At 48.0% G+C, this 11,656-nt stretch overlaps 2 protein-coding genes across 2 annotated transcripts; one reads left to right on the top strand and one right to left on the bottom strand.

Moving 5' to 3' along the window:
- The first annotated feature begins 234 nt into the window (after window positions 1-234).
- On the top strand, window positions 235-1,348 carry LOC116543246 (olfactory receptor 10H5). Its single transcript, XM_032268669.1, has one exon. The coding sequence runs from the start codon at window positions 326-328 to the stop codon at window positions 1,271-1,273; it is 948 nt and encodes a 315-aa protein (XP_032124560.1). The 5' UTR covers window positions 235-325; the 3' UTR covers window positions 1,274-1,348.
- Window positions 1,349-7,936: 6,588 nt separating this feature from the next.
- Window positions 7,937-9,316, bottom strand: LOC116543247 (olfactory receptor 10H1). Its single transcript, XM_032268670.1, has one exon. The coding sequence runs from the start codon at window positions 8,961-8,963 to the stop codon at window positions 8,016-8,018; it is 948 nt and encodes a 315-aa protein (XP_032124561.1). The 5' UTR covers window positions 8,964-9,316; the 3' UTR covers window positions 7,937-8,015.
- Window positions 9,317-11,656: the final 2,340 nt, after the last annotated feature.

The following is an 11,656-nucleotide window of genomic DNA, read 5'->3' as shown; positions in this document are numbered from 1 at the left end:
GACCAGAATGAACAAAGGCAGAAAAGCAAGGTATAGGCAGTGGTGCATGGGTCAAACAATCGTGATGGCAATAACAATAGCAGAATAATTATCAGTATTTATAATTTATTAAATTCCTAGTTCATGTCAGGACCTGTGCAAAGCACTTAAGATGAGTGATGTTATTTAAACCTCAATAATATGCTGTTCTGCAGATGGAGTAACCATGGTTGGGACAGATGAAGGATGCGCTTTCAGGTGTCCTCCCAGGTAAAAGTCACTAGACACCCCGTGCTCCTAACCACTGGCTCTTCTTTCCTCTCTCCCCTGACTAGGGGTGGCCACCATGCTGGGGCAAAACCACACCTGCACGTCTGAATTCATCCTTGTCGGCTTCTCCACCTTCCCCCACCTGCAGCTGATGCTCCTCCTGCTGCTCCTGCTCATGTACCTGTTCACACTGCTAGGCAACCTACTCATCATGGCCACCATCTGGAGCGAGCGTGGCCTCCACACGCCCATGTACCTCCTCCTGTGTGCCCTCTCTGTCTCTGAGATCCTCTACACTGTGGCCATAATCCCACGCATGCTGGCTGACCTGCTGTCCACCAGGCGCTCCATCGCCTTCCTGGCCTGCGCCAGCCAGATGTTCTTCTCCTTCACCTTCGGCTTCACCCACTCCTTCCTGCTCACCGTCATGGGCTACGACCGCTACGTGGCCATCTGCCACCCGTTGCGCTACAATGTGCTCATGAGCCCGCGGGGCTGCGCCTGCCTGCTGGGCTGCTCATGGGCTGGTGGCTCTGTCATGGGGATGGTGGTGACCACGGCCATTTTCCACCTCTCCTTCTGTGGACCCAATGAGATCCACCATTTCTTCTGCCACGTGCCACCTCTGCTGAAGTTGGCCTGTGGTGATGATGTGCTGATGGTGGCCCTGGGCATCGGCTTGGTGTGTATCATGGCCCTACTGGGCTGTTTGCTCCTCATTCTCCTCTCCTATGCCTTCATCGTGGCCACCATCTTGAAGATCCCTTCTGCTGAAGGTCAGAACAAGGCCTTCTCCACCTGTGCCTCTCACCTCACGGTGGTGGTCGTGCACTATGGCTTTGCCTCTGTCATTTACCTGAAGCCCAAAGGTCCCCAGTCTCCAGAAGGAGACACCTTGATGGGCATCACCTACACGGTCCTCACGCCCTTCCTCAGCCCCATCATCTTCAGCCTCAGGAACAAGGAGCTGAAGGTTGCCATAAAGAAGACCTTCTTCACCAAACTCTTTCCACAGAACTGCTGAAATGGCTGGCTTTCTCTCAAGAGACGTAGTGAATGGGAGCACTTCAGTCTTCTTCCTCTGTTTCTCCTCCCTTCTTCCTTCTTTCTTTCCTTTTTTCTTTCCTTCTTCCTTCCTTCCTCTCTCTCTCCCTCTCTCTCTCTCTCTCTTTTTTCTTGTTTTGGAGATGAAATCTCACTTTGTCGCCCAGGTTGGAGTGCAGTGGTGCAATCCTGGCTCACTGCAACCTCCACTTCCCAGGTTCAAGCAATTCTCCTGCCTCAGCCTCCCAAGTAGCTGGGACTGCAGGTGCACACCATCACACCAGGCTCATTTTTGTATTTTTAGTAGCCATGGGGTTTCGCCATGTTGGCCAAGCTGGTCTCAAACTTCTGACCTCAGGTGGTCCTCCCACTTTGGCCTCCCAAAGTGCTGGGATTACAGGTGTGAACCATGGTACCCAGCCCCCATACATATATGTATTAATCTACCTACTCACCTATCTATCTATCCATCACCTATGTATCATCTATCTATCTATAGCTGATTGATTCTGTTTCTATGGAGAGCCCTGACTAATACAATCCATATCCCAGCCACAGTGATATTTCTCTGTGTATCACTGCACCAGGCAACATGGGAATGCCTCAACGGCTGGGAACAGAAACAACTTTCTGAACCTCCAAAACTAGCACAGGAAACGAAGGCCATAAATAATTATTATACTAATCTTAGGGAAGACATGGTGGCTCACACCTGTAATCCCAGCACTTTGGGAGGCCAAGGCAGACAGATCACTTGATGACAGGAGTTCAAGACCAGCCTAACATGGTGAAACCCCATCTCTACTAAAAATACAAAAATTAGCTGGGTGTGGTGGCGCATGCCTGTAATCTCAACTACTCTGGAGTCTGAGGCAGGAGAATTGCTTGAACACCAGGAGGCAAAGGTTGCAGTGAGTCGAGATCATGCCCCTGCACTCCAGCCTGGGAAAGAGAGCAACTCCATTTCAAAACAAATAAATATAATGATCTTAAAAATATGACATTTATCACCTGCCTTCTGCATGCCAGACACTGTCAACTGCCCTACAATAGATGATGCTATTGTATTTTCAGCATACTCCTCAGAGGTGGATACATTATTATCAAACCCATTTCAATGATGGTAAACTGAGCCTAAGAGATGGAATGTGATCTACCCAAGGCCAGTTGGCTTTATTGCTGAACCAGTGCACAGCCCTACTGGCAGGTCAGAACTCGTCTTCATCTCTTGAGAGAGCAAAAGTTTGCCTATCCTGCTTCCTGTGAACTGCTACCATGATGTTGGGTCATTGGACCATTCATGGGTTCTGGGAGCCATAGAGAGGAGGCAGTTCCTATAGAAGGGAATTCTGGGAGGAGAGGAGCAGGTCATGGAGCTTAATTGGAATAGCACTTCTTCCCATGGCACTCCTGCTGAACTGCAGCTTCCTGCTGAGTTTCCACACCTGACTCATTGACTATCAGGATAGATACTTCAAAGATTGGTGGCTTTCAACTGATAATTTCCCCAACTCACACCTCTCCCTCTGGTCCCAAGCTCATTCAGCAACCCTTGAAATTATGACATGATCCTAACTAGTGTTTATTGAGAGTATCTGTGTGTCAGGCACTGTACCGAGCCATTCATGCTGTCTCACTTTAGTCTCACCTCTGCCTTAGAAGGTAAGTGCTTCTGGCTTTGGCCTTCTTACAAGGTGGGACCAGAGAAGGAATGTAACCTGCCTAAGGACACAGAGCAATTGTGTGTCCTGTTAACAAACTTGAAAACTCTTTCTAATTGGGTGCACAAACATTGTATGTCATGGTTGCCTTCCTCTTCCCTCATTCTTTAAATGTTTGAGAGCCTACCATATGCCATCTGGGCATACTACAGTGGACAAAATAGAACAAGTCACTTATCTCCCCGAAGCAACATTCTAGTGGTTAGAGGCAGTGATATGCAAAAAGCAGGAGATGCCAGATGGTACTAGTCACGAGGACAAAAGTAAATCATGTCAAGAAAGACATGACGTGACCAGAGATTTTGCTGTTTTGTGCAGTGTGGTTGGGGAAGGACTCTGATATTCAAGCAGAAAGCTTTAGGCAGTTAGAGAGAAGCCATGTGGACATCTGGCAGGGGGTGTGGGGAGAAGGGAATTCCTGTTAGTCGGCACAGCATGTGCAAAGGTCCTGAGGTAGGAGCATGTTTGGTGTGTTTGAAGGACAGTGGGGAGGTTAGAGCAGAGTGACTGAGGGAAAGAGAAGAGGACGGTGAGGCCAGAGAAGGAGCAAGGCCCAGGTGCATAGGGTTTTGTGGGTACCATAGAAAATTCAGATTTCCCTGTGAGACAAGAGAGCCACTGGAAGGTTCTGAGTAGAGGAGATATAATATAATGTACATCTAAAAGGCTCAATCTCCTTCCTTTTCTTTTTTTTTTTTTTTGAGACAGAGTCTTGCTCTGTTGCCCAGGCTGGGGTGCAGTGGTACCATCTTGGCTCACTGCAACCTACACTTCCCAGGTTCAAGGGATTCTCCTGCCTCAGCCTCCCAAGTAGCTGGGATTACAGGCATGTGCTACCATGCCCGGCTAATTTTCTTTGTATTATTAGTAGAGAAAGGGTTTCCCCATGTTGGCCAGGCTTGTCTCAAACTCCTGACCTCAGGTGATCTGCCCGCCTCAGCCTCCCAAAATGCTGGGATTACAGACTTGAGCCACCACACCCAGCCTCAATCTCCCTCTTTACTGAGACGATAGTGTAGAGTAGGGATGGTGGAAGGGAGACCAGCTTGACAGTTATGGAAACCATCCAGCTGAGATAGAATGGTGGCCTCAACCAGGGCAGTAGCAATAGAGGAGGTGAGGAGGAGCCAGGTTCTGGATATGTTTTGAAGGGAGAGCCACCTCTGATATGATAGTGAATAGGACATGGAGTGTGAGGAGGAGAGGAGTTGAGAATGTCTCCAAGGAATTGAGATTGAGTTACTGTTTACTGAGATAGGAAACAAGGTGGGAGGAAGAAGTATGTGTGGGGGAGGAGGGAGAGAGAGAGAGATGGAGAGCGATAATGATAACAGATCATGAGAATATCCAAGAGTTAAGAGATTTGGACACGTTATGTTTGGGATGCCTGCCATGTAGCCATGTGGAGATGCTAAGTAGGCAGTTAGAAAGAGATGAAGAACCTGGGAAGCATCTGTGTGCAGATGGGACAGAAAGCCAGGATGCTGGACGGGACCGACCCCCAGGGAGAAATGGACTTGGATGAGGTGTAAGGTTTTAATAGCTGCCTTCCATTACACTAGCATGAATGAACCAACATTTGTTTAACAGTCCTTTATTGGCTGGGCATGGTGGCTCATGCCTGTAATTCCAGCACTTTGGGAGGCCAAGACAGGCAGACTGCTTGAGCTCAGGATTTCAAGACCAGCCTTGGCAACATGGTGAAACCATCTCTACAAAAGAAAAAAAAAATCCAAAAATTAGCCAGCTGTGATGGCACATGCCTGTGGTCCTAGATAGGAGGCTGAGGTGGGAGAACTGCTTGAGCTCAGGAGGTTGAGGTTGCAGTGAGCCAAGACTGCACCACTGCACACCAGCCCGGGCACCAGAGCAAGACCCTGTCTCAAAAAACCAAAACAGAAACAAACAACAAAACCCCACCAATATATATTCATGGGTATATCTAATGATTTTCAATCATAAATGTCACTGCTCTAAACAACCTTTTGTTGACACTGACGTAGAATATGTCCATAAGATGTCAGTCTAGTTGGTGGAAATGAGGAGGCAGCATTTCAACTCAGGTCCTTCTCACTCAAACACGACTCCCCCCCACACATTTTCCCACTGCCCTGGGGGGCAATGAGTTTTCTTTCTCACAGCAAATACATAAGTCAACATTCTGGATTGTTCAGCGTTGTGGGATTATATTAGTCCACTTTAAGAATATTTGTTAAGAATTGATATATCTTCCAAGTATCATGCTGGTACTGGATGTGATAATGTACAAGATGATCAAAACTCATGACCTCATGCAGCCGGCAGCTTAAGGGATCACAATAAATTAGCATAAGACATCCAATGCCCAACTCATAGAGGGTATCATTCAACACTTCATTCATTGCCTTTTTTTTGTTTGTTTTTTTTGAGACAGTCTCACACTATCACCAGGCTGGAGTGCAGTGGTGCGATCCCAGCTCACTGCAACTTCCGTTTTCTGGCTTCAAGCAATTCTCCTGCCTCAGCCTCCTGTGTAGCTGGGACTACAGGCACACACCACCACACCCAGCTATTTTTTTTTTTTTTTTTTTTTTTAGCAGAGATGGGGTTTCACCATGTTGGCCAGCATGGTCTCAATCTCTTGGCCTCAGGATCTGCCTGCCTCAACCTCCCAAATTGCTGGGATTACAAGCATGAGCCACCGCGCCTGGCCACACATTGCCTTTTTACAATGGGATCCTAATTTCCAGAGGGCTGGTCCAGAAGGGCTTGGCTTCCCAAAGTGCTGGGATTACAGGCATGAGCCACCAAGCCCAGCCAATAAAGAACCGTTAAACAGATGTTAGTTCATTCATGCAAGTGTAATGGAAGCCTCTTTTCCACAGCCTCTTTCCAGGGTCTCTATCCATTTGGATACCAGCAGGATCAGAGGCCAGAGGGGTCTTTTATTAAACAAAGGAAAGAAAAAGCATGGCTTATGTTCCTTCCCAAGTGGCTCTATTGTCAGGAGAGGGGAGCATCTTAGCTCAATGTATAGAAGTTACTCAAGAATTTCTACGAGACTAAAACTTATTGAAAAATCATGGAGGACTCGAGTTTGTAGAAACATTCCATCTGTGTTCCAAGGATGTGCACTTCAGGGCATGGTGGGTTGCAGCTATCTCCCTGTGCCATAAAAGACTCTAAGGATGCTGAGATGTTTCATTTGAAGAAGGACCAGTCGTCTGGAAAAGACTGACATTGAAGCTTGGCTCTTCCAGGTTGGGTGGTGGTTTCTGATGAGCCATACTTCTTCTTCTTCTTGTTTTGTTGTTTTTCGTTTTTTTTTCTGAGATGAGTCTCCCTCTGTTGCCAGGCTGGAGTGCAGTGGCGCAATCTTGGCTCACTGCAACCTCCACCTCCCGGGTTCAAGGGGTTCTCCTGCCTCAGCCTCCTGAGTGGCTGGGACTACAGTGATATGCCACCACACCCAGCTAATTTTTGTATGCTTTTAGTAGACACAGGGTTTCACCATGTTGGCCAGGCTGGTTTCAATCTCTTGGCCTCGTGATCCGCCCACCTCAGCCTCCCAAAGTGCTGGGATTATGGGCGTGAGCCACCGTGCCTGGCCTGAGCCATGCGTCTTTTGAGGCTCAGCTTCCCCCTCTATCAAACAGAGGGACTGTGATTACGTATCTGCTCTTACTCCCACCTTGTGAGGCGCTAATGACGCAACGTGCCTGGTGGGTAACAAGAAACGGGAACTGTGGCACATACTCTGCAAAGGGAGCTTCTCTGAGTTTCCAAGTTTTGATTGAAATGGATTCCCACATCCTCACTCTTCATGCTAATGTGGGATGTTTTCACTGCTTAAGTCGAAATTAAGAGAATTCACATTTTAGGAAAAAAATGATGCATAGCTCAAACACAGAAAGACCTATTGTCAATAAATATATAAATACTATACAGGTGGGTCAATCTTAAATCCCTGTCCATTGGGAAGTGGGTGAGCCTGAGTGACCATGAGATCAACTTTCATCCTGGGCTCTGCACTCAGTGTCCTGATTCCACAGAGAGTTCCCGGCTGGCCCATGCTCCATGTCACGTTCTAACACAGCATTTGGTATCTCAGTGTTGACTTTTTCCTCGATCCATCTGTGAAGACATCTCAGTCACTCCACAACTATTCAAGATTCACCCTTGAAATGACAAGATTCCCTTGATGGCTTTCAGAGAGTCTGTTTATTGCTATTTCTAACTTCTATTGCATAGATCTGTGCAGTGGTGAAATTTAGGGCACTATCTCTCCTCTGCTATAATCTGGAGTAGCGTTACAAAATCTGAGTTGTAGCTAACTAGTGCTGTACTCATAGAGAGTGGGCCATGAAATCTCCCATCTCTCTTTGCATTGCTGGTTTGTATTATTGGGTGCATTAGATGACTGCAGCTTTTGGCAAGAGGAATCTAGATTACAGATTCCTACAGGTGCTGACACCTATCTTGCAGCAGCTAGAAATAACCAAACCTGGTTTTCACTGTGTTAGTATCTCACACACACTTCCATTCCAAATACTTCCTCTTTAACTCCTGGCCTCAGGTGATCCTCCCGCCTTGGCATCCCAAGGCAGTGGAATTACAAGTGTGAGCCACGGTGCTTGGCTGGAATGTAATTTTTTTTCTTTCACTTTTTGTTTTGTTTTGAGACAGAGTTTCACTGTGTCACCCAGGCTGGAGTGCAGTGGCACAATCTTGGCTCACTGCAACTTCTATCTCCCGGGTTCAAGTGATTCTCATGCCTCAGCCTCCCAAGTAGCTAGGGTTACAGGCATGTGCCACCATGCCTGGCTAATTTTTGTATTTTTAGTAGAGATGGGATTTTGCCATGTTGGCCAGGTTGGTCTAGAACCCCTGATCTCAGGTGATCTGCCTCCCTCGGAGTCTCAAAGTGCTGAGATTACAGGCGTTAGCCACCACAAAATATAATTTTTAGCAATAGCCTTTGGTAATCCAATTTAGTTGTGCTAATGAATTTCTCCCAGATCATTATATTTTTTCCGGATAGAGTTTACTAAAGAAGGTCTTCTTTATGGCAACTTTCAGCTCCTTGTTCCTGAGGCTGAAGATGATGGGGCTAAGGAAGGGCGTGAGGACCGTGTAGGTGATGCCCATCAAGGTGTCTCCTTCTGGAGACTGAGGACCTTTGGGCTTCAGGTAAATGACAGAGGCAAAGCCATAGTGCACGACCACCACCGTGAGGTGAGAGGCACAGGTGGAGAAGGCCTTGTTCCGACCTTCAACAGAAGGGATCTTCAAGATGGTGGCCACGATGAAGGCATAGGAGAGGAGAATGAGGAGCAAACAGCCCAGCAGGGCCATGATACACACCAAGCCGACGCCCAGGGCCACCATCAGCACATCATCACCACAGGCCAACTTCAGCAGAGGTGGCACGTGGCAAGCAAAATGGTGGATCTCATTGGGTCCACAGAAGGAGAGGTGGAAAATGGCCGTGGTCACCACCATCCCCATGACAGAGCCACCAGCCCATGAGCAGCCCAGCAGGCAGGCGCAGCCCCGCGGGCTCATGAGCACATTGTAGCGCAAAGGGTGGCAGATGGCCACGTAGCGGTCGTAGCCCATGACGGTGAGCAGGAAGGAGTGGGTGAAGCCGAAGGTGAAGGAGAAGAACATTTGGCTGGCGCAGGCCAGGAAGGTGATGGAGCACCGGGTGGATAGCAGGTCAGCCAGCATGCGTGGGATTATGGCCACGGTGTAGAGGATCTCGGAGACAGAGAGGGCACACAGGAGGAGGTACATGGGCGTGTGGAAGCCACGCTCACTCCACACAGTGGCCATGATGAGCAGGTTGCCCAGCAGCGTGAACAGGTACATGAGCAGGAGCAGCAGGAAAAGCATCAGCTGCAGGTGGGGGAAAGCGGAGAAACCGATGAGGATGAACTGGGTCACTGTGGAGTGATTGGCTCCCAGCATGGAGTCTGTGCCTGGGGTGAGATGTGACAGGGAGACGTCAGTTACTGGATGAAGAAAGGTTCTCGGCCTTCACCATACCTGGATTCGCCCAAGGGGCTACTCTTGGTAAACGGTAAAGCTGGCTTTGGTTCCATTCCCACTCTGTGCCTCCTATAATTTAATACTCTCCTCAACCTAGTGAGAATCATACTATTTTTTCGACCCCCTTTTGAAGTACCTTGAGGATGCTCATTTAGAATGTTGAAGTGCAGAGCTTGCAGGCGAAGCTATTGAGACGGTAGATCTGAGATTTGAACCCATAGGTGGGCTGGCTCTAAAAACTATGATAGACTGGACAAAGAGGATGCGGCACATATACATCATGGAATACTATGCAGCCATAAAAAAACGATGAGTTTGTGTCCTCTGTAGGGACATGGATGAATCTGGAAACCATCATTCTCAGCTAACTGACACAAGAACAGAAAATCAAATACCACATGTTCTCACTGATAGGCAGGTATTGAACAATGAGAACACATGGATACAGGGAGCGGAGCATCATACACTGGAGTCTGTTGGGGAGTGGGACTAGGGGAGGGACAGCAGGGGGTGGGGAGGTTGGGGAGGGATAACATAGGGAGAAATGCCAGATATAGGTGATGGGGGGATGGAGGCAGCAAACCACCTTCCCATGTATGTACCTATGCAACAATCCTGCATCATCTGCATATGTACCCCAGAACCTAAAGTACAATTTAAAAAAATACCCTCCACTATTCCTCTACATTGTCCCCCAAATGAAAACGCTCCAGGCTGGCGTGGTGGTTCACACCTTTAATCCTAGAACTTTGGAGGCTGAGGCGGGAGGATGGCTTGCACTTTGGAGGCTGAGGCAGGAGGGTGGCTTGAGCCCAGGAATTCGAGGCTGCAGCAAGCTATGATGGCACCACTGCCCTCCAGCCTGGATGACAGAGCCAGACCCTGTCTCTCAAAAAAGAAGAAAAAAATATTCCTTTACTGGAACTTCCATTCATTCCTTCTCTGTCCTCTTACTCCCTTATGATAAATCATGTTCTTCCCTCTTCCAGATATCGTAAGATGTTTCCACCCATGGCTACAACACCTTGGAGCAGAGCACGCCTCTAAATTTCAACCAAGGACTTCTCTGGGGTTATCCATGTAGGAAAGCAGAGGCAGGAGACGTTGTGGCACTAAGAAAAGAGCCAGAAATCATGCTCTGATTGTTTTGCAGTTCCCACGAAGTACGCCTCTATGTTCTGAGGCAAAGAAATGTAGCCATCAGACAGAAAGAGGCATGTGGGAATCAGCAGATCTCAGTTCAAATCCCTCCTCTGACTGTTGTATAATTATTTTATTTTAATTATTTAGAGACAGAGTTTCACTCTTGCCCAGGCTGGAGTGCAATGGGGTGATCTTGGCTCACCACAACCTCCGCCTCCTGGGTTCAAGTGACTCTCCTGCCTCAGCCTCCCAAGTAGCTGGGATTACAGGCATGGGCCACCATGCCCGGCTAATTTTGTATTTTTAGTAGATACGGGGTTTCTCCATGTTGGTCTGGTCAGTCTGGAACACCTGACCTCAGGTGATCTACCCGCCCTGGCGTCCCAAAGTGCTGGGATTACAGGCATGAGCCACCACGCCTGACCTATTTATTTATTTTTGTAGAGACAGAGTCTCACTCTGTTGCCCAGGCTACAGTCCAACGGTGCAATCATAGCTCACTGCAACCTCCAACTCCTGGATTCAAGCAATCCTACTGCCCCAGCCTCCCAAGTAGCTATGGCTACAGGCACACACCACCTCACCCAGCAGATAATTTATTTTTTATTATAGAGACGGCATCTTGCTATGTTGCCCAGGCTGGCCTGGAACTCCTCACCTCAAAGTCATCCTCCTGCCTGAGCGTCCCAAAGTGCTGGGATTACAGAAGTGAGCTACTGCACCTGGCCAATATTTTGTAAACTTGGGCAGATTTATCTCTCCGTACCACCATTTCCCCCTCCCTGTCTCAAAGGGCTGCTGTGGGAAGTCAATGAGCTTTTCTTAGGTGACTTAGCCTGCAATAGATGCTACATATAATTAATACAGTAAATGACTATACACGGTCTTTGCTCAGTAAGTAACTTTAATTTCATGAGATTTCCATGTGTCTTTATGAACCACTTAAATATATTTAATTTTTATTTTTTCAAGAGACAGGTCTGGCTCTGTCACTCAGGCTGGAGGGCAGTGGCACAATTATCATAGTTCACTGCAGCCTTCAACTCCTGGGCTCAAGCGATCCTCTCTCCTCAGCCCACCAAATAGCTAGAACTACAGGCATACATCAGCATGCTAGGCTAATCTCTTTCTTAAAAATTAAGGCAATGGCCGGGTGCAGTGGCTCACACCTGTAATCCCAGCACTTTGGGAGGCCAAGCAGGGTGGATCATGAGGTCAGGAGTTAGAGACCAGCCTAGCCAACAGACCAGCATGGCCAATATGGTGAAATCCCATCTCTACTAAAAATACAAAAATTAGCCAGGCATGGTGGCACACACCTGTAGTCCCAGCTACTCGGGAGGTTGAGGCAGGAGACCCGCTTGAACCCGGGAAGTGGAGGTTGCAGTGAGCTGAGATTGCACCACTGCACTCTAGCGTGGGTGACAGAGTGAGACTCTGACTCAAAAAAAAAAAAAAAAAAAAAAAAA

The sequence above is a fragment of the Sapajus apella genome, unplaced genomic scaffold (genome assembly GCF_009761245.1).
Source record: "Sapajus apella isolate SASKATOON/1434 unplaced genomic scaffold, GSC_monkey_1.0 scaffold185, whole genome shotgun sequence".
In the NCBI taxonomy this organism is placed as follows: Eukaryota; Metazoa; Chordata; class Mammalia; order Primates; family Cebidae; genus Sapajus; species Sapajus apella.
This window is presented reverse-complemented; position numbering and strand designations above follow the sequence as displayed.

What these genes read in the sequence shown, in the direction of transcription:
- LOC116543247 (XM_032268670.1), bottom strand. Translation starts at nt 8,963, where the DNA reads ATGCTGGGAGCCAATCACTCCACAGTGACCCAGTTCATCCTCATCGGT.
- LOC116543246 (XM_032268669.1), top strand. Translation starts at nt 326, where the DNA reads ATGCTGGGGCAAAACCACACCTGCACGTCTGAATTCATCCTTGTCGGC.